This window comes from Elephas maximus, chromosome 1, assembly GCF_024166365.1.
Source record: "Elephas maximus indicus isolate mEleMax1 chromosome 1, mEleMax1 primary haplotype, whole genome shotgun sequence".
NCBI lineage: Eukaryota > Metazoa > Chordata > Mammalia > Proboscidea > Elephantidae > Elephas > Elephas maximus.
This window is the reverse complement of record NC_064819.1, coordinates 95,775,492-95,803,455: the sequence shown is the minus strand read 5'-3', so window position 1 is coordinate 95,803,455 and position 27,964 is coordinate 95,775,492. Positions and strand designations below refer to the sequence as shown.

At 43.1% G+C, this 27,964-nt stretch overlaps 1 protein-coding gene across 2 annotated transcripts; it reads right to left on the bottom strand.

Annotated features, from left to right (window-relative positions):
- Positions 1-4: 4 nt before the first annotated feature.
- Positions 5-27,812, bottom strand: LOC126079034 (HLA class II histocompatibility antigen, DP beta 1 chain-like). 2 transcript variants are annotated; one of them, XM_049889937.1, is made up of 6 exons: positions 27,636-27,812; positions 22,543-22,806; positions 18,406-18,687; positions 17,751-17,861; positions 17,387-17,411; positions 5-309 (listed from the first exon to the last, which is right to left on the bottom strand). In XM_049889937.1, exons 1-5 carry the CDS (start codon positions 27,733-27,735, stop codon positions 17,392-17,394), a joined length of 777 nt encoding a protein of 258 aa, XP_049745894.1. In that variant the 5' UTR covers positions 27,736-27,812; the 3' UTR covers positions 5-309; positions 17,387-17,391. The 2 variants fall into 2 exon arrangements, with proteins under 2 accessions (XP_049745894.1, XP_049745885.1); XM_049889928.1 differs by lacking the exon at positions 5-309 and adding an exon at positions 16,390-17,061.
- Between the last annotated feature and the right edge of the window lie 152 nt (positions 27,813-27,964).

The window sequence follows — 27,964 nt, the reverse complement described above, 5'->3', positions numbered from 1 at the left end:
AAGATGGTAAAATAACCAGACACTTTATTTCATTTCTCTGACAAAAAGACATGAAAAAGCAAATGAATAGAATTTATACGATAATCTAGAAACCTTAATCATCAAAGACAAAGCTAAAGAATCAGACTGAGCGACAGGTGGAAGGAGAGACAATTCAAAAATAGTGGAAATGGGGAATTATGGATTGCGGGATCGCTGGCGTTCTGCTAGCTGAATGTGCACAGCGTATACAGCCTGAGGGAAGCTGTAACGTCCAAGCTGAAATTCATTCCATATGATGCATCCAAGTAGCAACGAATCTCCAGTCACCTACAGAACAAAACAGGAGTGATACCAGACCTGCGAAAGTTAAATGCAAGCTCCTAAACAACCGAACCTGCACCATAACCCTTCCCCCACCAGAACTCCATGGCCAAGGAGCACTCCCTTCTCCATATGCATACCCCCCTCCCCCTGCTCTGACACCAATCCAGCAGCATTCAACACTGCCATGCTCTCAAGTCAGAAATTCATGGCTTGTTTGGGAGACACCTGCTCTGTTGCCCAGCCACTGACATAGGGGGTTCACGGACTTGCAGTGCCCTTCACCCTCACTGACCACCTGCACCGGTGCCTTGTGGGCCAACCCCACAAGACATGCCCTCATTAGGACAAAATGGGCAGGGTGTCCACCTGGAGCCTATTTTTACCTGTGGCAGCCAAGTGGGAGCTGCAGATTTGTGACATTCAACACTGCATCACTCCCTCAGATGGGGCCTCATCCACCCACACCAGAGGCCTGAAGGCCACAAGTACCATCTATTGCAACTAGCTGCCCACAATAGGGGCCTGAGAATTAGTGGGGACCCACAATCCCTCCAGTCAATGCACTGGGCACACAAAGACTGGCTCTACTACCTGCTCCCACTATGCACTCTAACAGACAGGGGCGCCACTCCTATCTGTGCACCCTAGTGCAGTGGACAATCCATGCGCCTTCCCTCATATTGCCCCCCACGACCACCAGAGATCTGTGCCTGCTCTGAACACCTCCAGGCAGCCCTACCCACCCAGAACTGTAGCTGAGTCTCTGCACCACACACTTAATGACAATCCGGGCACCTGTGAACTGATCAACTGTTAAGCAGCAAAGCAGACACAAAATGCCCAACCCAACAACTAGGGAGACCATCCCCTGCACCCACGGCAAGGTGATCAACAGGACAGATTCATCACTTCACTGAAAACTTTCTGTACATCTTCAGCACACCCACAAGAACAGTGAACAGATTCCCAGGCTCACATACCTAGTAGCTGCTCTGATCACAACAGGTGAGACCCTAAAGGATGCCACTGACAAGGGTAGCACACAAACCCAGCCTACTTGGATGTACCAAAACTAAACTAAACAAAAATTCAGGATGCAGTAAACAGACATATAATTAATAAATAAATACAATAACTTCTTGATGTCTCAGAGAACACAGTCAATATCAAATCACATAAAGAAGTAGGAAAAGATGGTTCCAGCAAGCGACCGAAATAAAGAATCAGAAAACCTTCTGGAGGAAGATAAGGCAATGGAACTACCTGATAAAGAATTCAAAAGACTAATATATAGAGCTCTCCAGGACATCAAGGAGATCAGAGAAAACACAGACCAACCCAAGGAACACACAAAGAAATAGAAGAACTCAGTAAAGCAATAGAACAAAAAGACAGAATAAACAGGCTGCTAAAAACCATAAAAAAAAGCAGCAACTAAAAATCCAGAAGATTAACAATAAAATTTCAGAACTAGACAACTCTATGGAAGGTCATACGAGCAGAATTGAAACAATGGAATTCAGAATTAGTGAGAAGGAAGATAAATTCCTTGGCATCAATTTGTGTAAGGAAAAATCAGAAAAAGAATGAAGAGAAATGGAGAAAGCCTAAGAGTAATGTGGGATACTATCAACAGGAGAAATCTACAAGTGACGGGAGTATCAGAATGGGGGGATAATGAAAAACACAGAGAGAATTGTTGAAGACTCACTGGCAGAAAACTTTCCTAATATCATGAAAGACGAGAAAATATCGAGAAGTTTAATGAACCAGATAGATCCAAAAAGAAAGGCACCAACACATACCATAATCAAACTCATCAAAACCAAAGACAATGAAAATCCTGAGAGTAGCTAGGGATAAACAAAAAGTCAACTACAAAGGAGAACTAATAAGACTAAGCTCAGACTACTCAGCAGAAACTGTGCAGGCAAGAAGGCATTAGAATGACATACATAAAGCCTTGAAGGAAAAAATTGCCAGCCAAGGTTATATATTCTCCTAAGCTGCTTCTCAAACATTAAGGTGAAATTAGGTCATTTCCAGATAAACAGAAATTAAGGGAATTTGTAAAATGCAGACCAAAATTACAAGAAATAGTAAAGGGAGTCCTCCAGTTAAAGAACCAACAACATCAGACAACAATCCAAGACTAGGACACATAGGACAGATCAACCAGATAACAACCCAGATGAAGAAGTCACAAAAATAAAACAAAGCTAAAGTACTGAAAATAGGGAACCAGAGACATCAATGTGTAAACAATGACAACATCAAAACAAAGATGAGGGAATAAATGGTGTAGTCATAGAACTTTTACATGAAAAGGAAGTCAAGACGATGTCCAGAAATAAAAACCTAGTTAAAACGTAGAAAAATAAAGGTAAATTCAAGGTAACCACAAAGGAAGTTAACAAACCTACCTATCAAAATAAAAAAGAAGAAAAACATAAAGACTCAGCAAATACAAAATAAAAAATAATGAAACAGATGAAAAGAAAATACATAAATAAAATTAAGTGGAATGAAGAAATTGTCAATACCACACATACACACACACAAATACCACAAAATGACAGCAGTAAACTCATATCTATCTGTAATTACACTGAATGTAAATGGCCTAATGTACCACGAGAGAGGGAGAGAATGGCAGAATGGATTAAAAAAACACTATATGCTGTGTAAAAGAGGCATGCCTTAGATACAAAGATATAAGCAAACTAAAATGTAAAGGATGGAAAAAAATATATACCAAGCAAAAATAACCAAAAGAAAAAAAGAGGAGTGGCAATATTAATCGGTGATAAAATAGCAAAATCCATCATAAAGGATAAGGAAGGGCACTATGTAATAATTAAAGGGTCAATACACCAGAAGGACATCACTACAATAAATATATATGTACCCAGTAACAGGGCTCCAAGATACATAAAATGACCTCTGACAGCATTGAAAAGAGAAATGAACAGTTCTACAATAATACTAGGAGACTTCGACACACCACTTTTGGTGAAGGATAGAACGTCTAGAAAGAAACTCGATAAAGATGCAGAAGATCCAAGTGCCACAGCCAAACAACTCGACCTCATAGACATAGACAGAACACTTCACCTAAGCGCAGTAAAGTATACATTATTTTCCAATGTACATGGAACATTCTCCAGAGTAGACCACATATTAGGCCACAAAGGAAGGCTTAACAAAATTCAAAACATCAAAATAATATGAAGTATCTTCTATAATCATAATGCCATTAAGTAGAAATCAATCACAGAAACAAGGAAAAAAAAATCAAATAATAGAAACTGAACAACACCTTGCTTAAAAACTACTGGGTAACAGAAAAAATCCAGGATGGAATAAAAAAATTCATAGAATCAAATGAGAATGAAAATGCATCTTACCAAAACCTTTGGGACACAGCAAAAGCTGTACTTACAAGTGAATTTATAGCAATAAACGCACACATCAAAAAAGAAGAAAAGGCCCAAATCAAAACATTAACTCTACAATTTGAACAAATAGAAAGAGACCGGCAAAAAAGCCCTCAGGTACCAGAAGAAAGAAATAATACAGACTAGAGCAGAAGTAAATTAACCCACTGCAGTAAATTAGAGAATTAAAAAAAAAAATAATAATAATGAAAGAATCAACAAGGCCAAAAGTTGGTTCTTTGAAAAGGTCAACAAATGGACAAACCATTGGCCAAACTGACAAAAGAAAACCAGGAAAGGAAGCAAGTAACTGAAATAAGAAATGAACAACAACAAAACACAAACCCACTGCCATTGAGTTGATGGCATAGCGACTCCATAGGGTTTCTAAGGCTGTAAATCTCTACAGAAGTAGACTGCCACATCTTTCTTCTGTAAAATGAGAAAAGAGACGAGTGATATCACAACAGATCCAAGTGAAATAAAAGGGTCACAACAGAACACCATGAAAAATTGTACTTCATCAAATTTGAAAACTACAGCAAATGGACAAATTTCTAGAAACACACTCCCTACCTAAATTAACACAAACTGAGTTAGAAAAACTAAATAGACCCATAACAAGAGACTAAAGAGGTAAAACAAACAAACAAAAAACCTCCCCATAACAACAAAAAAAGACGTGGCCCAGATGGCTTCACTGGAGAATTCTACCAAACTCTTAGAGAAGAGCTAATTTTTTAACACCAATACTACTCAAGCTATTTCAGAGCATAGAAAAGGAAGGAACTCCTGAGCTCATTCTATAAAGCCAGCATAATTCTGATACCAAAGCCAAGCAAAGACACCACAAAAAATAAAAACTACAGACCAATAACCCCCATGAATACAGGTGCAGTAATTCTCAACAAAATTCTAGCCAATAGATTTCAATAGCACATCAAAAAAAAATAATACATCACGAACAAGTAGAATTCATATCAGGTATGCAGGGATTGTTCAACATTAGAAAAATCAATCAACGTAATCCACTGCATAAATATAACAAAAGAACCATATGATCTTATCAATTGATGCAGAAAAAGCTATTTTATAAAATCCGACACCTACTCCTGATAAAAACTCTCAGTAAAATAGGAATAGATGGGAAATTCCTCACCATAATAAAGGGCATTTATACAAAGCCAGCAGCCAATATCATTCTGAATGAAGAGAAACTGAAAGCATTTCCCTTGAGAATGGGAACCACACAAGGATGCCTTTTATCACCACTCTAATTCAACATTGTAACAGAAGTACTAGCTGAAGCAATAAGACAAGAAAAAAAAAAGCGAAGGGCATCCATACTGGCAAGGAACAGGTAAGATTACCCCTATTCACAGACGGAATGATCTTATACATTGAAAACCCCAAAGATAACACAAGAAAGCTACTGAAACTAATAGAAGATTTCAACAAATTAGCAGGATACAAGATTAACATACAAAAACCAGTTGGATTCCTCTACGTTAAAAAAAAAAAAAGAACCTTGAAAAGGAAATCACCAAATCAATACCATTTACAATAGCCCCCAAGAAGATAAAGTACTTAGGAATAAATCTAACCAGGGATGTAAAAGACCTATACAAAGAAAACAAAATACTATTGCAAGAAGTCAAAGAGGCCTTGTGAGAATGTCAATACTACCCAAAGTGATCTGTAGATACAATGCAATCCGGATCCAAATTCCAACAGCATTTTTTTTTTTTTTTAGTTTTTATTGTGCTTTGAGTGAAAGTTTACAAATCAAGTCAGTCTCTCATACAAAAATTTATATACACCTTGCTATCTACTCCTAGTTGCTCTCCCCCTAATGAGACAGCACACTGCTTCTCTCCACTCTATTTTTGTGTCCATTTGCCCAGATTCTGACCCCCTCTGCCTTCTCATCTCCCCTTCAGACAGGAGCTGCCCACATAGTCTCATGTGTCTACTTGATCCAAAAAACTTACTCTTCACCACTATCATTTTCTATCCCATAGTCCAGTCCATCCCCTGTCTGAAGAGTTGGCTTTGGGAATGGTTCCTGCCTTGGGCTAACAGAAGGTCTGGGGGCCATGACCTCCGGGGTCCTTCTAGTCTCACTCAGACCACTAAGTCTGGTCTTTTTAAGAGAATTTGTGGTCTGCATCCCACTGCTCTCCTGCTCCCTCAGGGGTTCTCTGTTGTGTTTCCTGTCAGGACAGTTATCGGTTGTAGCCAAGCACCATCTAGTTCTTCTGGTCTCAGGCTGATGTAGTCTCTGGTTTACGTGGCCCTTTCTGTCTCTTGGGCTCATAATTACCTTGTGTCTTTGGTGTTCTTCATTCCCCTTTGCTCCAGGTGGGTTGAGATCATTTGATGCATCTTAGATGGCTGCTTGCTAGTGTTTAAGACTCCAGACGCCACTCTCCACAGTGGGATGCAGATTGTTTTAATTTTATTATGCCAATTGCCTTATGATGTCCCCTGAACCCATGGTCCCCAAACCCCCGCCCTTGCTACGCTGGCCTTCGAAGCATTCAGTTTATTCAGGAAACTTCTTTGCTTTTGGTTTAGTCCAGTTGTGCTGTCCTCTCCTGTATTGTGTGTTGTCTTGCCCTTCACCAAAACAGTTCTTATCTAGTATCTAATTGGTGAAAACCCTTCTCTCTCCTTCCCTCCCTCCCCACTCTCGTAACCATCAAAGAATATTTTCTTCTCTATTTAAACTATCTTGAGTTCTTATAAGAGTGGTCACATACAATATTTGTCCTTTTGCAACTGACTAATTTCACTTAGCATAATGCCTTCCAGATTCCTCCACGTTATGAAATGTTTCACGGATTCATCATTGGTCTTTACTGATACATAATATTCCACTGTATGAATACACCATAATTTATTTATCCATTCACCCATTGATGGGTATCTTGGTTGCTTCCATCTTTTTGCTATTGTAAACACTGCTGCAACAAACATGGGTGTGCATATATCTGTTTGTGTAAAGGCTCTTATTTCTCTAGGATATAGTCCAAGGAGTGAGGTTGCAGGATCGTAGAGTAGTTCTATTTCCAGTTTTTTAAGGAAGTGCAAAACTGATTTCCAAAGTGGTTGTACTACGTTACGTTCCCACCAGCTGTGTGTGAGTGTTCCAGTCTCTCCACAACCTCTCCAACATTGATTATTTTGTGGTTTTTGGGTTAATGCCAGCCTTGTTGGAGTTAGATGGAATATTTTTGTAGTTTTGATTTACATTTCTCTAATGGCTAATGATGGTGAGCATTTCCTCATGTATCTGTTAGCTACCTGAATGTCTTCTTTAGTGAAGTGCCTGTTCCTATCCTTTGCCCATTTTTGAATTGGGTTATTTGTCTTTTTGTAGTTGAGATTTGCAGTAACATGTAGATTTTAGAGATGAGACGCTGATCAGAAATGTGATAGCTAAAAACTTTTTCCCAGTCAGTAAGCAATCTTTTTACTCTTTTGGTGAAGTCTTCAGATGAGCATAGGTGTTTGATTTTTAGGAGCTCCCCATTGTCCAGTTTCTCTTCCCAACAGAATTCTTTAAGGAGATGGAGAAAAAAATCACTAACTTTGTATGGAAAGGGAAGAGGCCCCAAACACGTAAAGCATTCATGAAGAAGAAGAACAAAGTGGGAGGCCTCACACTACCTGATTTTAGAACCTATCACACAGCCACAGTAGTCAAAGTAGCTTGGTGGTACTGGTACAACAGACACCTAGACCAGTGGAACAAAATTGAGAACCCAGATTTAAGTCCATCCATCTACGAGCAGTTGATATTTGACAAAGGGTTGAAATCCATTAAGTGAGAAAAAGAGTCCTTTTAGAAATGGTGCAGGCATAATTGGATGTCCATCTGTAAAAAAACGAAACAAGATCCATGCCTCATGCCATACATAAAAACTAACTCAAAATGGATGAAAGACTTAAATATAAAATCTAAAAAGATAAAGATCATAGGAGAAAAAATAGAGAGCACACTAGGGGCTCTAATATAAGGCATAAAAAGGATACGAACCGTAACTAGCAATGCACAAATACCAGAAGATAAACTAGATAACTGGGACCTCCTAAAAATTAAACACGAGCTCATCAAAGACTTCACCAAAAGAGTAAAAAGAACCTACAGACTGTGAAAAAAATTTTGGCTAAAACATATCTGACAAGGGTCTAATCTCTAAAATCTACAAGATACGACAACACCTCAATAACAAAAAAACAAATAATCCAATTAAAAAATGGGCAAATGACATGAACAAACTCTTCACCAAAGAAGACACCCTGGCAGCTAAAGACACATGTGGATCATTAGCCACTGTTGTTGTTGTCGTTAGGTGTTGGGGGCGTTGGTTCTGACTCACAGCATCCCAATGTACAACAGAATGAAACACTGCCCGGTCCTGTGCCATTCCTTCAATTGTTTTTATGTTTAATCCCATTGTTGCAGCCACTGTTTCAATCCATCTCATGAAGGGTCTTCCTCTTTTTCAAGGACCTTCTACTTTACCAAGCATGATGTACCTCTGCAGGGACTGGTCCCTCCTGATAACATGTCCAAAGTACCTAAGAAAAAGTCTCGCTATCCTTGCTTCTAAGGAGCATTCTGGTGGTACTTCTTCCAAAACAGAACTGTTTATTTGTTCCTCTGGCAGTCCATGGTATATTCAACATTGTTACCCAATACCATAATTCAAAGGCATCAATTCTTCAGACTTCCTTATTCATTGTCCAGGTTTCACATGTATATGAAGCAATTGAAAACAGCATGCCTTGGATCAAGGATACCTTAGTCCTTAAAGTGATATCTTTGCTTTTTAACACTTTTAAGAGGTCTTTTGCAGCAGGTTGATTTCAACAATGGAATACTATGCAACGATAAAGAACAACGATGAATCCGAGAAGCATCTCACAACATGGATGAATCTGGAGGGCACTATGCTAAGTGAAATAAGCCAATCACAAAAGGACAAATATTGTATGAGACCACTATCCGAACTCTAGGAAAGGTTTATACACAGTGAAAAGAATTCCTTGATGGTTATGAGGGTAGTTTAGGGAGGGGGAGGAGAAACCACTAACTAAATCATAGACAAATGTCAACTTTGGTGAAGGGAAGGACAAGACACAATATAGGGGAAGTCAGCACAACCAGACCAAAGTATAGGCATAAAAGTTTGCTAGACACATCCAAACACTTTGAGGGACTGAGTAGGCAGGGCTGGGGTCTGGGGATCACAGTCTTGGGGGACATCGAGGTCAATTGGCATAAAAAAGAAAATGTTCTACATCCCACTTTGGTGAGTAGCAAGCATCTGGGGGTTTTATAAAAAAGCTTTTGAGTGGACACCTAAGATACATCTGTTGGTACCATCCCATCCAGAGCAAAGGACAATAAAGAAGGATAAGGATAAGAATGAGAATAGGACACAAGAAAAATATTAGTCCAAAGGATGAAAGGACCACATGAACCAGAGACTCCAGCAGTCTGAGACCAGAAGAACTAGATGGTGCCCAGCTATCACCAACAACCACTCTGACAGGGGTTGCAACAGACAGTCCTGACAAAGCAGGAGAAAAATCTAGAATAGAATTCAAATTCATGAAAAAAGACCATACTTACTGTCGTGATTGAATTGTGTCCCCTAAAAATATCTGTGAACTTGGCTAGGTCATGATTCCCTTGTATGATTGTATAATTGTCTGCCATTTTATCCTCTGATGTGATTTTCCTATGTGTTGTAAATTCTATCACTATGCTGTAATAAAATGGATTATCAGCAGTTATATTGATGAGATCTACAAGATTAGATAGTGTCTTAAGCCAATCTCTTTTGACATACAAAAGAGAAGTGAGCAGAGAGACAGGTGGACTTCATACCACCAAGAAAGCAATACCAGGAGCAGAGAGCAGCCTTTGAACTGAGGTTCCTGCACTGAGATGCTCCCAGACCAAAGGAGGACTGATGACAAGGACCTTCCTCCAGAGCCCACAGAGAGAGAAAGCTTTTACCTGAAGCCGGCACCCTGAATTCATGGATTGAATTACGTCCCCCACAAAATGTGTTTATTAACTTGGTTGGGCCATGATTCCCAGTATTCTGTGGTTTCCTCCATTTTGTGATTGTAATTTTATGTTGGAAACCCTGGTGGTATAGTGGTTAAGTGCTACGGCTGCTAACCAAAAGGTCAGCAGTTTCAATTCACCAGGCGCTCCTTGGAAACTCTGTGGGACAGTTCTACTTTGACCAATACGGTTGCTATGAGTCGGAATTGACTCAACAGCAACGGGTTTGGTTTTTTTTTTTTTTTTTTAATTTCATGTTGAAAGGATTAGGGTGGGATTATAACACCACCCTTACTCAGGTCACCTCCCTGATCCAATGTAAAGGGAGTTTTCCCGGGTGTGTCCTGCACCACCTTTCATCTCTCAAGAGATAAAAGGAAAAGGAAGCAAGGAGAGAGTTGGGGACCTCATACCACCAAGAAAGCAGCACCAGGAGCAGAGCATGTCCTCTGGACCCCGGGTCTCTCTGCCTGAGAAACTCCTCAATCAGGGGAAGACTGAGGACAAGGACCTACCTTCAGAGCCAAGAGAGAGAAAGCCTTCCCCTGGAGCTGACGCCCTCAATTTGGACTTTTGGGCTACTTTACTGTGAGGAAATAAATGTCTCTTTGTTAAAGCCATCCACTTGTGGTATTGCTGTTCTAGCAGCACTAGATGACTAAGACACTTACTGTCTAACAGAGACTGGAAGAGCCCCCGAAACTATGGCCCCTGGACACTCTGCTAACTCAGGACTGAACCATTTCTGAAGCCCACTTTTCAGACAAAGATTAGACAGGCCTATACAACATAAAATAACACACCTGAGGAACATGCATCTTAGTTCAATCAGATATAGCAGACCGAATGAGCAACTCCTGTCCAAAAGCAGGAAGGGACAGTAACAGGACAAATGGGCACAGGCAACCTGGGGTGGATAGGTGAGCTTGCTGTCACATTATGGGGATTGCAACCAATGTCACAAAACAATATGTGTATAAGTTTTTGAATGATAAATTACCTTGGGCTGTAAATTTTCACCTGAAGCACACACACAAAAAAGAAACTATGGAAAACAAAATCCTAATTCTTATAGTTTTTATGCTATGTAAATGCTATCTCAACTTTATGCACCAACCACTAGGGCCAAAGATGAAGAAACAGAAGATTTTTATCAGCTGCTGCAGTCTGAAATTGATCGAACATGCAATCAAGATGCATTGATAATTATTGGTGATTGGAATGCGAAAGTTGGAAACAAAGAAGAAGGATCAGTAGTTGGAAAGTACGGCCTTGGTGACAGAAACAATGCCGGATATTGAATGACAGAATTTTGCAAGACCAATGACTTCTTCATTGCAAATACCTTCTTTCACCAACGTAAACGGCAACTGTACACATGGACCTTGCCAGATGGAACACAGAGAAATCAAATTGACTACATCTGTGGAAAGAGATGATGGAAAAGCTCAATATCATCAGTCAGAACAAGGCCAGGGGCCGACTGTGGAACAGACCACCAATTGCTCATATGCAAGCTCAAGCTGAAACTGAAGAAAATCAGAGCAAGTCCACAAGAGCCAAAATATGACCTTGAGTATATCCCACCTGAATTTAGAGACCATCTGAAGAATAGATTTGATGCATGGAACACTAGTGACCGAAGACCAGATGACTTGTGGAATGACATCAAGGACATCATCCATGAAGAAAGCAAGAGGTCACCGAAAACATAGGAAAGAAAGAAAAGACCAAGATGGATGTCAGAGGAGACTCTGAAACTTGCTCTTGAGCGTCGAGCAGCTAACGCAAAAGGAAGAATTGATGAAGTAAAAGAACTGAACAGAAGATTTCAAAGGGTATCTTGAGATGACAAAGTAAGGTATTATAATGACATGTGCAAAGAGCTGGAGATGGAAAACCAAAAAGGAAGAACACGCTTGACGTCTCTCAAGCTGAAAGAACTGAAGAAAAAATTCAAGCCTCGAGTTGCAATAGTGAAGGATTCCATGGGGAAAATATTAAACGACCCAGGAAGCATCAAAAGAAGATGGAAGGAATACACAGAGTCATTATGCCAAAAAGGATTAGTGGATGCTCAACCATTTCAAAAGGTGGCATATGATCAGGAACCGATGGTACTGAAGAAAGAAGTCCAGGCTGCTCTGAAAAAAAAAAAGGCATTGGCAAAAAAACAAGGCTCCAGGAATTGATGGAATATCAATTGAGATGTTTCAACAAACAGATGCGGCTCTGGAGGTGCTCACTCATCTATGCCAAGAAATATGGAGGACAGCTTCCTGGCCAACTGACTGGAAGAGATCCATATTCATGCCTATTCCCAAGAAAGGTGATCTAACTGATTGTGGAAATCATAGAACAATATCATTAATATCACACGCAAGCAAAATTTTGCTGAAGATCATTCAAAAATGGCTGCAGCAGTAAATCGACAGGGAACTGCCAGAAATTCAGGCTGGTTTCAGAAGAGGATGTGGAACCAGGGATATCATTGCTGATGTCAGATGGATCCTGGCTGAAAGCAGAGAATACCAGAGGGATGTTTACCTGTGTTTGATTGACTATGCAAAGGCATTCGACTGTGTAGGTCATAACAAATTATGGATAACATTGCAAAGAACGGGAATTCCAGGACAGTTAACTGTGCTCATGAGGAACCTTTACATAGATCAAGAGGCAGTTGTTTGGACAGAACAAGGGGATACTGGCTGGTTTAAAGTCAGGAAAGGTGTGCGTCAGGGTTGTATTCTTTCACCATACCTATTTAATCTGTATGCTGAGCAAATAATCTGAGAAGCTGGACTATATGAAGAAGAATGGGGCATCAGGATTGGAGGAAGACTCATTAACAACCTGCGTTATGCAGATGACACAACCTTGCTTGCTGAAAGTGAAGAGGACTTGAAGCACTTACTAATGAAGATCAAAGACCACAGCCTTCAGTATGGATTGCACCTCAACGTAAAGAAAACAAAAATCCTCACAACTGGACCAATAAGCAACATCATGATAAACGGAGAAAAGATTGAAGTTGTCAAGGATTTCATTTTACTTGGATCCACAATCAACAGCCATGGAAGCAGCAGTCAAGAAATCAAAAGACGCATTGCATTGGGTAAATCTGCTGCAAAGGACCTCTTCAAAGTGTTGAAGAGCAAAAAAGTCACCCTGAAGACTAAGGTGCGCCTGAACCAAGCCATGGTTTTTTTCGATCGCGTCACATGCATGTGAAAGCTGGGCAATGAATAAGGAAGACTGAAGAAGAGTTGACGCCTTTGAATTGTGGTGTTGGCGAAGAATATTGAACATACCATGGACTGCCAAAAGAACGAACAGATCTGTCTTGGAAGAAATGCAATCGGAATGCTCCTTAGAGGCAAGTATGGCGAGACTACATCTTACATACTTTGGACATGTTGTCAGGAGGGATCAGTCCCTGGAGAAGGATATCATGCTTGGCAGAGTACAAGGTCAGCGGAAAAGAGCAAGACCCTCAATGAGGTGGATTGACACAGTGGCTGCAACAATGAGGTCAAGCGTAACAACGATTGTAAGGATGGCGCAGGACTGGGCAGTGTTTCGTTCTGTTGTGCATAGGGTCGCTATGAGTCAGAGCTGACTCGATGGCACCTGACAACAACAGCAGCAAATGCTATTTCATTATTTAATTTAACTATATTTTATAGTTAATGATTGCTGCACTATTGATCTTTGTGTTTCTGGTCTGAATTGGACGTGTTGAACTTTCCTAATAATTTGTAGATTCTTTAAAATTTCGTATCTATTGTAACGTGTACACTCTTTAGAGCCTTGATTTTCTTCTGTCTCATAGTGATGTCCAGAACCTTCACTACTGTCTTAAGCAATTGCAACAAAGAAGCACATCCTATGTTTGTCCTAATCTGAAAGCTAATACATCTAATTTCTCCATAAATATCATTGCCATAGATTTTTTAGCTTATTATCTTTGTCATGTGGTGAAATTTATTATTTTATGCATTTGTTGAGGTGGATCAAGTTGAAATTATTGAATTTTCCTTCTTTAGTGTACTGACATATTAATCACATTATGGATTTTTCTAATTTAGAACCATCATTCCATCCCTAGGCTAAAATTTATTTGAGCAAAGTGAATCTCATCATGGATGAGATGAGCCCCTGTTTCTCTTGTACTTTATCCTTAGCTGCATCTGGAAATAAGGAGGCACTAGCCTCATAAAATGATCTAAAAAGCTTTTGTTCCTTTCTGTTTTCTAGATCAATATGTATAAAGATAGGAATAATCTATTCCTTGGAAACGTGCTAGGACTCACTCACCTGTAATATTATCAGGACAGAGACCTTTTGGGGAGGCTATTTTTTTTTTTTGTGTGGTGCAAGTGGTTAACAAAGCTCACTGTTAACCAAAAGGCTGGTGGTTCAAGTCCACCCAAAGGTGTCTCAGAAGAAAGGCCTGGTGATCTACTTTTGAGAAATCAGCTATTGAAAACTCTATACAGCCCAGCTCTACTCTGACACATGTGGGGTCACCCTGAGTTGAACAGACTCAACGGCATCCTTGAGGACAAGGACCTTCCTCCAGAGCGAACAGAGAGAGAAAGCCTTCTCGTGGAGCCAACGCCCTGAATTTGGACTTGTAATCCACTAGACTGTGAGAAAATAAATTTCTCTTTGTTAAAGCCATCCACTTGTGGTATTTCTGTTACGGTAGCACTAGATAACCAGGACACAATACTACAGTGGAGTCCTAAACCTACTACATTCGTCCTACTGCAGGTGACAATCTTTCTGTCACGGAAAAGGACACAGGGGAGAACCTAACTTCAGGTCTTCTTTAAAGCTTCAGTCCTAAGTTTCCTTTGAATCTCTGTGCTTCTCAATGACTAATGTACTGAAAAACTGCTCCAATTTTTGCCTCTCTTTATGATCTTACCAAACCTAGCACCTAGTAAGGGGGCCAGGCAGATAGAAAGTACTTGATAAACGTTGAAATTTTGAAGAATGGTTTTGAGACAACACTGCACTTGCTAGTCTCCACGTCCTGGTCTCTTCTAGGAACGCTCCCTGTACTGTATCCTTCCTGAGGAATCCCGGAGACCAATAAACGCCTGTGTATGTTAGGGTTAGATGTGTCTGATGCCTTCTTTCTGCTATTCTAGGGCCTATTCCAGCTCTCCTTATGCCATCAATTCCCTAAGAGTATTTATTTTGGACCTGTAATGTGGGAATTTCTGAAACTGCTAGGAGCTAGGGCCTAGAGAATGTCCACTGTGCCCTGGGTACTCTCTGGTTGATAGCACAGGGAAGGAAGAGAGAATAAGAACGGCTGGGGAAGGCTGCGGTTGGATGTGGTTTGGAACACCCAGTGCTTGGAGGCTCTGGGTGAGGGATTTGTCTGCTCTGGGTCTGGGGAGTTAATATCGATCTAGATTTTGAGAACTTCCTGTAAACCCTTGACCTCTCTCCTTTTTGAATGGCTCATTTCCAATCGTATTAATTTCCCACTGAATAGGTTTCTCAAGTGGTGGCTCTGAAGCCTGAAAGGGTAATGGGAGAGATAAACGGTCCATATTTATTTACTTTAAACTACCCTGGTCACCTCACTATGGGACAGCTGAAATTACTACACAAAAGGAAGCAACAGGGTTTTCATTTCCAGACTTAGAGAAAATGACGCTACCGAGGGATAATGGTGTCTTAACTGAGCAAGGGCCGTGTTTCTCTATAAATTCTCTCAGGTTGAGTCATACAAGGAGCATGGGTTTTGGAGTCAGATCTAAATTTTATTTGTGGCTGTGCCATGTGATAGCCGTGTCACGTCAGCAAGGCCCCATTTCCATGTCTTTGAAAAGAAAATAAAACTGTACCCTCTTCCCTGGGTTATAAGGGTTAAACGAGGCATAGTGCGTTAAGCACTTAGGTGATTACATCAGACATGGTTGATTCTCCATGTCCTTGGCTTCTCTTCCTGGACTCCCTCTATAACTCCTTCAATCCCATCCTTTCTGGAGACCCCAGTTTCCTTACTTCTGTGTCAATGAAACCCACCTCTGTATCTTTGGACTTGACCTCTTTTTGAAATGGGTGAAGATGATGCGCACACGCCAGGCATGACTTAGGGGATGGGGGGAAGCTGTATGAGAGGAACAAACCAGCTCATGGGAACTGAACAGGGGCAGGTGCTGAGAGGCAAACAAGATGCAGGAGCAGCTTGTAAGAAACCACCAACTTGGTGTGTCAGAGAGCTGCTGAGCACTCAGTACATGCATTAGAAAGTAAATATGTTCTCTATCTTGAATTTAAAGGCAATTTAAGATGAAACACAAAATCCATAATAATTTGATTTTAAATGTAGGCTTCTGTTTGGAAAAAGTGCTACATGTATTGCTTTGGGTCTTTTTTAACATTGAGGATGCATTTCCCACTGCATGAATTACTAGGGCAGTAGGTCTGGGGTCCTCTGATGGATACAGACTTAGAGCAGAAGTCTGTATCCTCTGTAACTTGATGCACTAAAAATGCTAAGCCACGTTTGGTCAAGGACTATTTATTGTGGTCTTCAAAGAGAGGGATTAACGTTTATTACATTATATTCTTAAATTCTGATTATTAATTTATTACTAGTAAAACGGTATAACATACTCATAAAGAATTATATGTTGAATCAGTGCTATGTGAATATGGGTTCTATAACCCCGGAATTCAGAGTCTGCTCATCCTTGAATAACTAAGGATGACGTTCTCAGACCTACTAGAAGGGAAGTACACCATGCGAATGTGGGGAAGCACAATGAAATACAACAAATTCAGAGAAGGTCCACTTTCAACTGGCCGCTGTCTCAAATAATTAAGACATCCTCATTTTCATAATTTTCTTTAAGTGTAAACAACAGTAACTTCTTCGTTAACACCTACTCTTTATCGAAACCCTCAAGCAAAAACAATGGCAAAATCGACAGGGTACATACTCTTACAAGAAAACAGAGAATAACATTGGATTTTGATTATTTATGGCGTTAAGGACCGGTGAACATGGCTGGAGGCCCCATGAAAGAGGCTGTGCATAGAATCAGAGAGCAGGGCTACAGAAACTGGTTGAGATAAATTACATTTCATTAACATTCTCTTGGGAAGCTGAGGGTCTGTCCCAGAATCAGCCTTCTGGGGCTAAAGAAACAGACAGATACTTGTTCTGAGGCACACATAGTCTTTCAGGTCAGATCACGAACCCTGTGGGGGTAAAAGAGAAAGTTATTCCAGTTTGCTGACCCCTCTTTGTTTATGTCCCAGGAAAGAAAAATTACGGTGAGAGTCTGAGTCAGCCTGATTGGAAAACAAACAATTTTTCTGGGCTTCCTTCACCAATGGAGCAAAGTGTTTCTTGCTTCCTACCCTCACCCAAGAAGGGCTGAGTATGAAAGAGAAGTTCAGGCCCTGAGATTTCTCCCCAAAATGTCCTAAATACAGTGTATCCAGTCAGTGTTGCAATGCAATGAAAGGAGTTAATATCTGTTTGCAACCCACCCCCTGAAGAAAAACGAAGCAGAAATACTACCTGTTTTATCGAAGTCCTTGTTGAACTAGAATGAAAGAAAGAAAGAAAGAGGATGTTTTCAGTCATTAAAAACACCTTAGATAATTAGATAAGCTTTCCCATCCCGTCCCCCATCGCCCTGATCCTAAATGACCCCCTTGCAAAAGCCTGAGTATTGGAGACCTCCTGCTTCTGGCTGAGACAAGATCCCAGCCTGGGGATTCTCCTCTCCCTAAACACCAGCTTAGTTCCTCAACCATCTGATTTCTGTGGTCTCCAGAATTCTCTGGAGTTGCTTTTGTGGCTCAGTCCCTTAGCATGGAAGATGGACGGATGAGTGAGACAGAGGCAGTTAAGTCTCAGTCATCTCCTGACGGTCCCTTACCTTTCTTGCTTCTCTTATGCATGAAGACACCCACTCCAAGGATGATGAATCCCAGCACAAAGCCCCCGACTCCAGTCAGCATTTTGTTTTTGGCAGAATGAGACTGCGCCTCTGGGAAGAACAGACCCCTGGTCAGTCTCAGCTCCATCTGAGTACCCACTCAGGTCCTGTCTGAGATATTCGAGTCTGATGTAGAATGCTGTCGTGAGGACAGTGAGAGGGCTACACTTTGGAGAAGGACTAAGTTTGGACCACTAAAAGATCCCTAAGCTCTAGAGCTTAGGCTGGTGACTTCATTAAGGGAGACAAACACTGATTTCTGGTAGCTGCCTCTCAAAATAACTCAGGATAGGCTAAAAGGCTGAGGGAAGAGGACCACTCTCATGTGTGAGGGTCATGCAGGAAGGGGTCTGAGGTGCCTATATTTTCTGACAAGAGGGGAGAACTGTGAATCCTCAGGATCCCCCAGGTCAGGGACATGCAAGTCTCCACTTCCTCCAGCTCGGAACCACGGTCAGGGTTTGTACAGGAGAAAGATGGGGTAGGCGTGACTCAGTATACAGAGACATGAGACAGCATGAGGGGACCCCAAAGCCAGAGCATCCCCTGCTCTGTAGAACGTGGGGCCCAGCAGAGCCATCAGGGAGTCACTCACTCCACTCCACGGTGACAGGACTGTCCAGGCTGGGGTGCTCCACGTGGCAGGTGTAGACGTCGCCCTGCTGGGGGGTCATTTCCAGCATTACCAGGATCTGGAAAGTCCAGTCTCCATTACGGATCAGGTCGGTGGACACAATCCCAGCTGTTTCCTCCTGTCCATTCCGGAACCACCGGATTTCAATGCTGCCTGGATAGAAATCTGTCACGTGGCAGACAAGCAGGTTGTGGTGCTGCAGGGGCCCCTTCTTGGAGGGGGAGATGTTCACTTTAGGTTGGACTATAATCACGGAACAAAAACAAACAAACAAAAAGGCAATGGCACTTGAGGCTATTATTTCTTAGACATTTTCATTATGGAATTTAATTCTAGATATTTACAATATAATTGATATAATTCCAAAAAAATCCTTCGGTGTCAAGTCGATTCTGCCTCATAGCGACCCTACAGGAAAGAGCAGAATTGCTCCCATAGGGTTCCCAAGCAGTGCCTGTTGGATTTGAACTGCCAACCTTTTTGTTAGTAGTTAAACTCTTAACCACTATACCACCAAAACACAAAGCACACAGCTATACCATCAGGGTTTCCGTAATTAGCCTAGTGAATAAGGGTAGTACTGAAAAGATAGAGGTAGCCCTTCAAATAGAATATGCATGACTTTGAATTACATAACAAAGACTGAGAAGAACCAAACCCAAAACCAAACCCACTGTCCTCAAGTTGATTCCAACCCATAGTGACCCTATAGGACAGAGTAGAACTGCCCCATAGAGTTCCCAAGGAGCACCTGGCAGATCTGAACTGTTGACCTCTTGGTAAGCAGCCATAGCACTTAACCACTACACCACCAGGGTTTCTCTGAGAAGAACAGGAGAGAGATAAAGTCAGCACTCTGTGGCAGATTCAGCAGCAATTTTAACCATAAGCCAATAACTAATAGTTTTGGACAAAGAATGTTTAACCACCTGTGAAACTACCTGTCTTTTCAATGCTCTCTCTATCTTGATGAAGAAGATGAAAATAATTTGTTGAAGTTATGTTTGGACAATGATATTCTTTTGGTTTGTCAATCTAATAAATTTATTTTAAAGGGAAATAAAAAGGAAATGAAGTAAGTCTGACATGACTTATTCTTTAAACAATCTATATATTTTCTATTTCCATACCCCCGCCAAAAAAAAAAAAAAAACCCACAAATTCTCTATATGTATAGTAATATCCCCTAACCCAATGTTCTGAGCCCCTGGATCTCTGATTAGGAGGAATTCCAGCGCTTCACCAAGTTCCTTCTCTGCAGTTATGTCTTCTTCAGATCCTCAAGGGTTCTCACAAGTAGTCAAGTATACTTGTACCTATAACTCTCTCTCCTTGATGTCCTCTCTTCTCCTTATACAGCTCGGCTGTTCTTAGACCAATGTCCATACTGACGTCTGCTTCCTATGATCTCCTAACACCCAATGCAGTTACTCGTTTGGGGCCTCTGCCATCTCTAGGGACAGGAAAGTTCCATCTGTCCCTAGAGAAACCCCAGTCACAGAGATTTTCCCCATTAGAGCTTCTCTGTCCTTAATAAGTTAGTGTTTTTGCTTTCTATCTCCCAGAGAACACAAATATCCTGAGGTAGGGGTGGGTCAGGTAACAGCATAGACTTGAACTAGTCACACACCCATTGCTTCCACTGATATTTTGCCCTGTACCCAGATTTGTCAAAACTGCCAGCCTTCTTTACTCAAAGTTATTTTCTTTTCCACCCTAGTGGTGTAGTGGTTAAGAGCTACAGCTGCCAACCAAAAGGTCGGCAGTTCGAATCCACCAGGTGCTCCTTAGCAACTGTATGGCGCAGTTCTACTCTCTCCCATAGGGTCACTATCAGTCAGAATTGAATCGTCGGCAATAGGTTTTGTGTTTTTGTGTGTGTGTGTGTGTTTCACCCTACTTCAACTGCCTTTATAAATTCACAGTCCATCAGACAGTTCAATGCTATCTGAATCCCAATTGTGGATCAGGTTTAAGTTTGCTCCCACGGGACTCGTGGCCTCATGCAAATTGGGGGCTATTCTTGGGTGTCTGTTTTAAGGTCCCAGAACATTCCACCATACGTACTTAGCCATGAGTACACAATCGACCTCTTGGGAGCGCTGAAGCTATCTAGAAGCCAAACGGTCTCAACTCTGACCCAGCTCAAAATACCTTCCACAAAAGCAAAAGATGCCTATTTACTCTAAGACCCCCTTGTCTAATACCCACAAACCATCTGCTCAATTACTTCCAGAACTTAATTGGGCATCCACATTAGAATTGCCACAAATCCCATCCCCTTCTCCTCATCCACCTCTCCATGTTCCTCCTCGTTCTAATTCATGCCCTTATGACGATTTACAACAATAACACTTTCTGACCTGATATCCCTAACTTGTCTTTCCTCTCCCCAACTCATTTCCCACTGTTCTGAAAACTCAGCCCTGACCTTGTCATTTTCCTAGATTAAAAAAATCTTCACTGCCTGGCAACACTTACATGGCTACATGGGAATAACTAATGAGATAATTCAAATTACATGTTTCCAGACCTCACCATCTCCTGAATCTGAATCTACGGACAGGAGGTTTGAGGAATCTGTGCTTAAAGAAGATCTCCAGGAGATTATGGTGAGCCTCTGAGAGCTGGGCTGGGGACCCACTGGCCTAGAAGATAAATCCAAACTCTGTAGGCTGGCATCCAGGGCTCTCTGCAATCTGGCAGCTCGTTATCATTGAAGACAATGGTGCCAGGTAGAATTTTTGGGTCCCTACAAATTATTGGTAAGGCCCTCAACAGTTTTTGCCAATCCTATTGTTTTGGGTGCTTCTCTCACCTAAGTACCGCAGCAACTTCCCTAAACACATGTCACTCTCCTAATTCCTAATCAATTTGTCCCCCATCTCAGTCTTAGCAGATGACCTTGCCTTCCACTTTTCCAAGAAAAAAGTAGTCAGAAGGTGTAACCTCACACAGTTCCTACCTGCTCCCACCCTTCATCTTTTCCCTTTTCTCTGTGAGAAGGGTGCTTGTTTCTGTTCGGTTTTCTCAGGTTGGTGCACCCAGACTCCCCCTGTACAAGCTAATGGGAGGAAGTTAATGATCTTCTGTCCGGTCCCTGAAAAGTCCTCTGGACCCTGCAGGCACCTCATCTCTCTTCTTCCCTTCACACTCCAGTTTCCTGAAAGAACAGTACAATCTAGCTCAAAAGCTACTCTGCACCAGCGCTGGGGAATCAAACAGGAATAAAATGTTATCTCAGCCTCTGAGAAGCTTATGCTCCACCCTCATCCTCATCTCCCCTAATTCTCACCTCCCACTCACTTCTCAGCCCACTGTGGCCCAGCTCCTGCTCTCACTGCTGCAGTCAACCTGCCCTCCCCAAGGTCTCCCCGATTCCCAAACCCACACTGCCAAGTTGTATTTACATGATCTTTCTAAGTTTTCTACCACTGTCTACTGTGCCCTTTTGGTTAACTCTCTATCTCAGCTTCTGTGGCTGCTCTCTGTGTGGACTCTAACACTCCTTCTTTACTTTTCGCTCTCCTTCACAGGCCTTTCTCTCCTAGCCAACATCACAAATGTCAACGTTCCTGGGATTCAGTCCTTTGTTCCCTTTTCTTCTCACTGAATCTCCTCTTCCTACATAATCTTATCTGAAAATCTTCTCTCACCCAGACCCTTTTCACCAGTTCCAGACCCTTTACTATAACTCCGTTACACAGTCCACCTGGGTGTCCCTCAAGCATCTCAAACCCCGCAGACCCCAAAGGGAATGCACTGTCTTCCCCCACAAGTGTTTCTACATGGCCTGTTCTGCTTGGCAGTACCCGCACCATCTCCCACATCGCAAACCTGGACCACAGCCCTGTCTCCCCACCCCAGCCTCCAGCCAGCTGGTCCTGCCCTCTCTCCGCTGGACAAGTACTACGCCTCCGGGCTGGTTCTCCTCCCTCATCATCCCCAGCCCCAAATCCTCCTTCCTGCTTCACCTAGGACGCCAAGCTTGTCCCGCTCGGCCCGCCGTCTCTCCGCTGACCCCGCGGCCCCCGTGAGCCAGGCCCGCGGACGGAGACCCTCCCACCGCCGCCCTTCCGCGGCCGCAGCCTCACTCACCTCGGCGCTTCAGGGTGAAGCCCTCGTCCAGCTCGTAGTTGTGTCTGCACACCCTGTCCACCGTGGCCCGCTTCTCCTCCAGGATGTCCTTCTGGCTGTTCCAGTACTCGGCACTCCGCCGCCCCAGCGGGGTCAGCGCCACGAACTCCCCCACGTCGCTGTCGAAGCGCACATACTCCTCCAGGTTGTAGATGTATCTCTCCATGAAGCGCTGCGTCCCGTTAAACGCGTAGCAGTCTTGCCGTGCCTGGGCCACGTAATTCTCTGCGGGGAGAGGGCGGCGCTGAGGCGGCGGCGCTCCAAGCCCGCCCCCGGGCCCGAGGCCCTCGGCCTGAAGAGAGCGGCCGCCCCCGGGCGGAGTCTTCCCGCCGCACCGCCCCGCGCGCCTCGCGCCGCCCTCCCGCCGGCCTCAGACCCGAAGCCGTCCTGGGCCGGCGGCCTGAGAGCGCTGACCCTGCTCGCCACGGTCTTCCCGTCCGGGTGCCTCCGGGCCCAGTAGCCGTGTTTGCAGCCGTGGTGTTCCCCTCCTCTCTCTCTCTTACCTTTATGTACTGTACAAGTCCAAGGTGCTGACTGTCCTCCCCGAATCTCCCTGCCTCATGGTTGGATTTTAAAATCTTTTTTTCCCCCTAATAGTGAGTTATGTGATGTTAGACAGGTGAGATCCTTTCTGGCCTCTGTCTTCTCACCCATAAAATGAGAGAATTTAATGAACATAAGGTGAGTGCATGATGAGAGCTGATTGACCAGGTGACGTTTAGAGAGGTGTGGACATACTGAGGAGAAAGCAGTCAATTCTGCTAGCAGCTGGAGGAGGAGAGGAAGATGAGGGCTTCAGTTCATCTGGGGTCACAGCAGAATCTCACCAGAGGGAGCAGTGGGAGAGGTTCTCAGGCAGAGGATGGGCAGGGCAGGAGGAGCTGGGGAAAACGGAGACTGGTGAGGTCTCTTTCCCTCAGCTCCTTCCCTGCCATTGTCATCCTGGTGGCAGTCTTGGTTCAAATGTCACCTCCTCCGCGAAGCCTTCCCTCATTTCTCTCTCTGTTCCACAGTTAGGTGCTCTTTCTTATGTACTGCTGTTACATCTCGTATACACCTCAATTTCCCCTTGTGTTGTAAATACAGAAATAAATTTTTTGAAGTTTGGCGTAAGGCTTCCTAGCCTGAATGTTAATGTATCTTTTCACTTTTCAAATGTGGCTGTAGGGAGAATGTGGAATGCACATTAACCAGTGAAAATCATCACAATGCCCAGAGACCTTGAGGGTAACATCATCGTTCCTAGAGGTATCGACGATGTCATTTTTAATAAAAAGAAATGTGCAGCCTTTACCACATGCTGGTCATCTTAAGGAGTCTTGCCAGCATTGCTTCAGCAGCTGCAAGTCTGCACAGAAGTAACAATGATCAACAGCATTTGTGTTTGCTTTTGTCTTAGTCTCTTTGGACCTGGTCTGTTCTTGGACACATTAGGAAAATTAATGTGCTGTGAGTCTTGTCTGTTTCATTTTCTTCAAGTTAACTTCTTAAGGCAAATACCTACTGTCGATTTTTCTATATCTAGGATTTATTACAGTGTTCAGTAAGTATTTGTGTATCAGTGAATAAATGAACAAACAAAATGAACTATGTGCCTGGAACAGGAGAGGAAACTCTAAAATGTGTTTTTAAATAGAAAGCTCTGTTACTTCATTAAATAATATCACACATTTAAATACCAGATCCAATTTATCATACAACTTCTGAGACCACATTTAATGTCTGGTGGGGCTGCAAATGTGTTTTTAAACAGGATGTTCACCTGCTTTTACCATATCAGGGGAGTACTAAATTAGGGAAAGTGGGAAAGATTGAAGCCAAACATGAGGAGCCCAAACCCCCAGATGAAGCTCTGCAGCCAACTTTAGCCTGAAGTATTGGGGAGCCTTCCTGAGGATATTATTAGGCGTGGAGTTTCCAGGGGAAAGAAGAGGTGGTTGTGGAGTAACCTGGCTGCTACCACTGTCATCATAGTGATGGCTGGAATAAATGTGCCCCAACCCGAAGCTGCACAACTGGTGTGACTAGCCTCAGGGACCACCATAAAAGCCTGTAGTCTATAGGGTCAGTGCTAAGGCAAGATTCCAATTCTTGGCTCAGACAGCCCGCCCTGCCTCCTCTCCTGGCGCCCTGTACCTTAGCCCCTTGGGTCCCCAACCCCCTCAGACTAAGAGCCTTTCTGTCCCTGCCAATCTGCTCCTTCCCACCCAACTGTCCCAGCTCTGTGTTTCCTGTAATTTTAATAGGTTATTCCTTATTTTCCTTCCTCATTTATCAATCAGGAAACATTACTGTCAGTCTAGAAAAGTAACTTTGAAACTTTTTTTTATAAAAGAAACATTCATTTTTGTTTTCAGATGCAATTTTACCTGCAAAGTAGACATAAATGATGAGTGCGTTCTTTGGGCAATTTCAAGTTTTCATTTTTTACATTTGTATAAAGAGCTCTGGTGGCACAGTGGTTAAATGCTGAGCTGCTAACCAAAAGGTCAGTGGCTGGAACCCACCAGCCACTCCACAGGAGAAAGATGTGGCCAGTCTGCTTCCACGAAGATTACAGCCTTGGGAACGCTATGGGGCAGTTTTGCTCTGTCCAATAGGGTCGCAATGGGTTGGAATCGATCCTACTGCAGTGGGTTCTTTTTGGAGGGGTGTAAGAAACTTACACTGTTTGTGGAACCCTTGAAGCAACTCTTGAGTTGCCCAGAGCAGAGTTTGAAAGGACTGATCTAAGCAAAATCATCTCTCATTCACAGGATATATTTTTAAAAATAATCATAGGAGAATATAATGGAGGCAGTATGATGTGAGAAAGAGAACACATCACAGGTATGGTTTCAAGTCCCAGCTCTACCACTTACTACTGTGTGATCAGAGACAGCAAGTGACAACCTCTCTAAGTCTCCGTTTCTGAAATGTAAAATAGCAATACTACTGTTTACTGCTCTGCGAATTAGATAAGTTAACTCACGTAAAGCATGTAGCATTGTATCTGACACTGCTCCATATACATTAATCCCTTCCCCTTTTCAATGTATGATCTGTTTTAATACGTGCAAAATTCTAAAGACACACTTAGGATGAAGGGACCAGTTCAGCCCACAGGCTGCTAGAAAATCGCCCCCCGGAGTTGCCATTTGGACCAGATCTTAGTGGTTGAAAAGCTTTTGTTGACTATCTGCTGACTAGATCTTCCCACCTCTCCTTTTCCCAGTGATTTTACTTGGGGGATAAAAATGACAAAAAGAGTAAGAATATAAAGATTCAAATCTACGATGAGCTTCTTCAACTGACCAGCTGGTGTGACAGGGAGGACTTGGGACTGTGGCCCTAAGACCCTGGGATAGTGAGTTTGGTGATGAGGGGACCTCAGTCATAACAGCTCATTTTTAAAGTCTGCCAGAGCTAAAAAGATGTTGCCTCCCTAAGTTTGGTTTTTGAGCCCCCATCTGCTACATCATCACTTCATACTCAATAGGGGTCCTCTCAACCAAGCTTTTCTCTCCTGGTCCCTTTAAGCTAAAGGCTGTCCTCTCATGCCTTTCTTCTTCTGCCTGTTTGAGGCTGGGAGTTGGAACAGTGTGAAGGGAATTGTAGAAACTTCCCTGCCTACTCTATCTACATTCCCCTGTGACTCCAGCTTCTCCTGTAGGTTTTTACTGAGCATTTGTTCTGATACCTACCCTCAGTCCCTTTCACATACCTACACATTCTTGTCTCATTCTTCCTACAGATCTTAGTCCACCCTTTGCCTCTCCACTACTTCCCTCTCGCACCATCACAGGCACCACTCTGCTCTCTGTTCATTCCACCTATGGGATGACCATGACTCCCACCACTGCTCATTATTCTGCAGACCAGCCCTTCCTATGAGATCCAGGCGCTGCATCCCTTCATCTCCTGTTGAACATTATTCTCTATCATGTAACCACATCTTCAGGCTCCTCCTTTCCCAGCCTCATCCCTCTCTAATTTCCAGGATTCTGAAGGCACAGGCTGCACAGCTGAGCTGTTCTGTTGGTTAGTTCCCAGCACCCCTCTGTGACTAACATCTGCTAGGTTCCCTCCCATTTCAGCAAATACATCCAACCCAAAAGAGAGCGGCCTTGGAGCTTGAAGGCTGTATTCAGGAGAGTCAAATGAAGACAGCGTGTTTTAGGGAGGGGTGCAGAGGGTTCTAAAGGAGGATCCATGAAAGAAAAAGTAGGAGTTAGTGAGAAACCAAGATGATCCACTTGCTAACCCTACTTCGCATAGTCTTGGGTGTAAATGAGGACTTAGAAAGTTAAGAAGCACCCTGAGAGATACAGAGTCCTGGCAGTTGTAATATTCAACTAGCCACAGTGAGGTAGCAGGAGGAAGAAGCCTCTCCCTTGCTACTCCTTCCTTGGCCTTCTGGTGGCCTACCCTCAATCCCTTTCATATATCTACAGAATCTCATTTCATTCTTCCTACAAATCTCAACCAGCCCTGAGAATATGCTGATCAAGTCCTGGGAACTTTGAGAGAATGATCTTCAACTAGAATGTGGCCAGGGGCTGGAACCACAGCCTGTCTCTCCACCTTCCTCCCCCTCTTACCATCACTGTCCAAGGGGTGCAGGTTCCTGCTCTGCCCTAGAGAATGAAGGCCCGCTCCCTGAGCACTGAATTGGCATGGTCGGCCTGACAGCCTGGGCATCTCAGCCAGTGGCTCTCTGTATGAGTCCCCTCAAGGTTGTGATGCAGAAGAGAGGATGCCTGAGAGGCTGACCTCCTTCTGGAAATCATGTCCCTCCAAATCCCAGAACTTTAGTCTCTATTTCCCACAACAGACAGCCATACTGACCCTTTGGCAGCATCTCCTCATCCCTGCTCACTGTGCCTGTGTTCCTGGGAGACCTCTCATAGGCCCATGGGAGAGTATCAAGGGGTGAGCCTGATTCCCTTGCTAGGAACCAAAGACCCTGCGCTATGGCAGGCGCCCCCGTAGCCTGTCTCAGAGTCTGTGCCCTTACAGGGAAAGGCCCCTGGGAGTTGAGTCAGGCTCTTCAGGAATTGCAGCTCTGCACTTACCTGGAGTGACTCTGCCCTGGACCACGGGATTGCTCAGCACCATAAGTAACACTGCCAGAGCCGCTATCCAGGGGGCTTCAGGAGGCAGCAGGACCATCATGGAGCTGGAAAAGGGTGGGGATGTGGAGAGTGTTGCCGCCAGGGAAAGACTCACTAAATGGAGCCCCTTTGTGAAATATCAGAGACCTTGAATCAAAATAGTTTCCTATGTCCCCTGGGATTGGACAGATTTTGAGAAAGAAGCCAGTGAGCACTAAGCTTGCTATGACTCATCACTCACTGGGCAGAAGCTTAGTATGAAAGGTCTGACAACTTAAAGTGTATGATGC

Excerpts from the sequence above, each read along its gene's own strand:
- LOC126079034 (XM_049889937.1), bottom strand. The coding sequence starts at position 27,735 with ATGATGGTCCTGCTGCCTCCTGAAGCCCCCTGGATAGCGGCTCTGGCA. Across the intron at positions 22,807-27,635 it reads CCAGGGCAGAGTCACTCCAG|AGAATTACGTGGCCCAGGCA; the intron begins GTAAGTGCAGAG and ends CTCTCCCCGCAG. Across the intron at positions 17,412-17,750 it reads GCATAAGAGAAGCAAGAAAG|TTCAACAAGGACTTCGATAA; the intron begins GTAAGGGACCGT and ends CTTTCATTCTAG.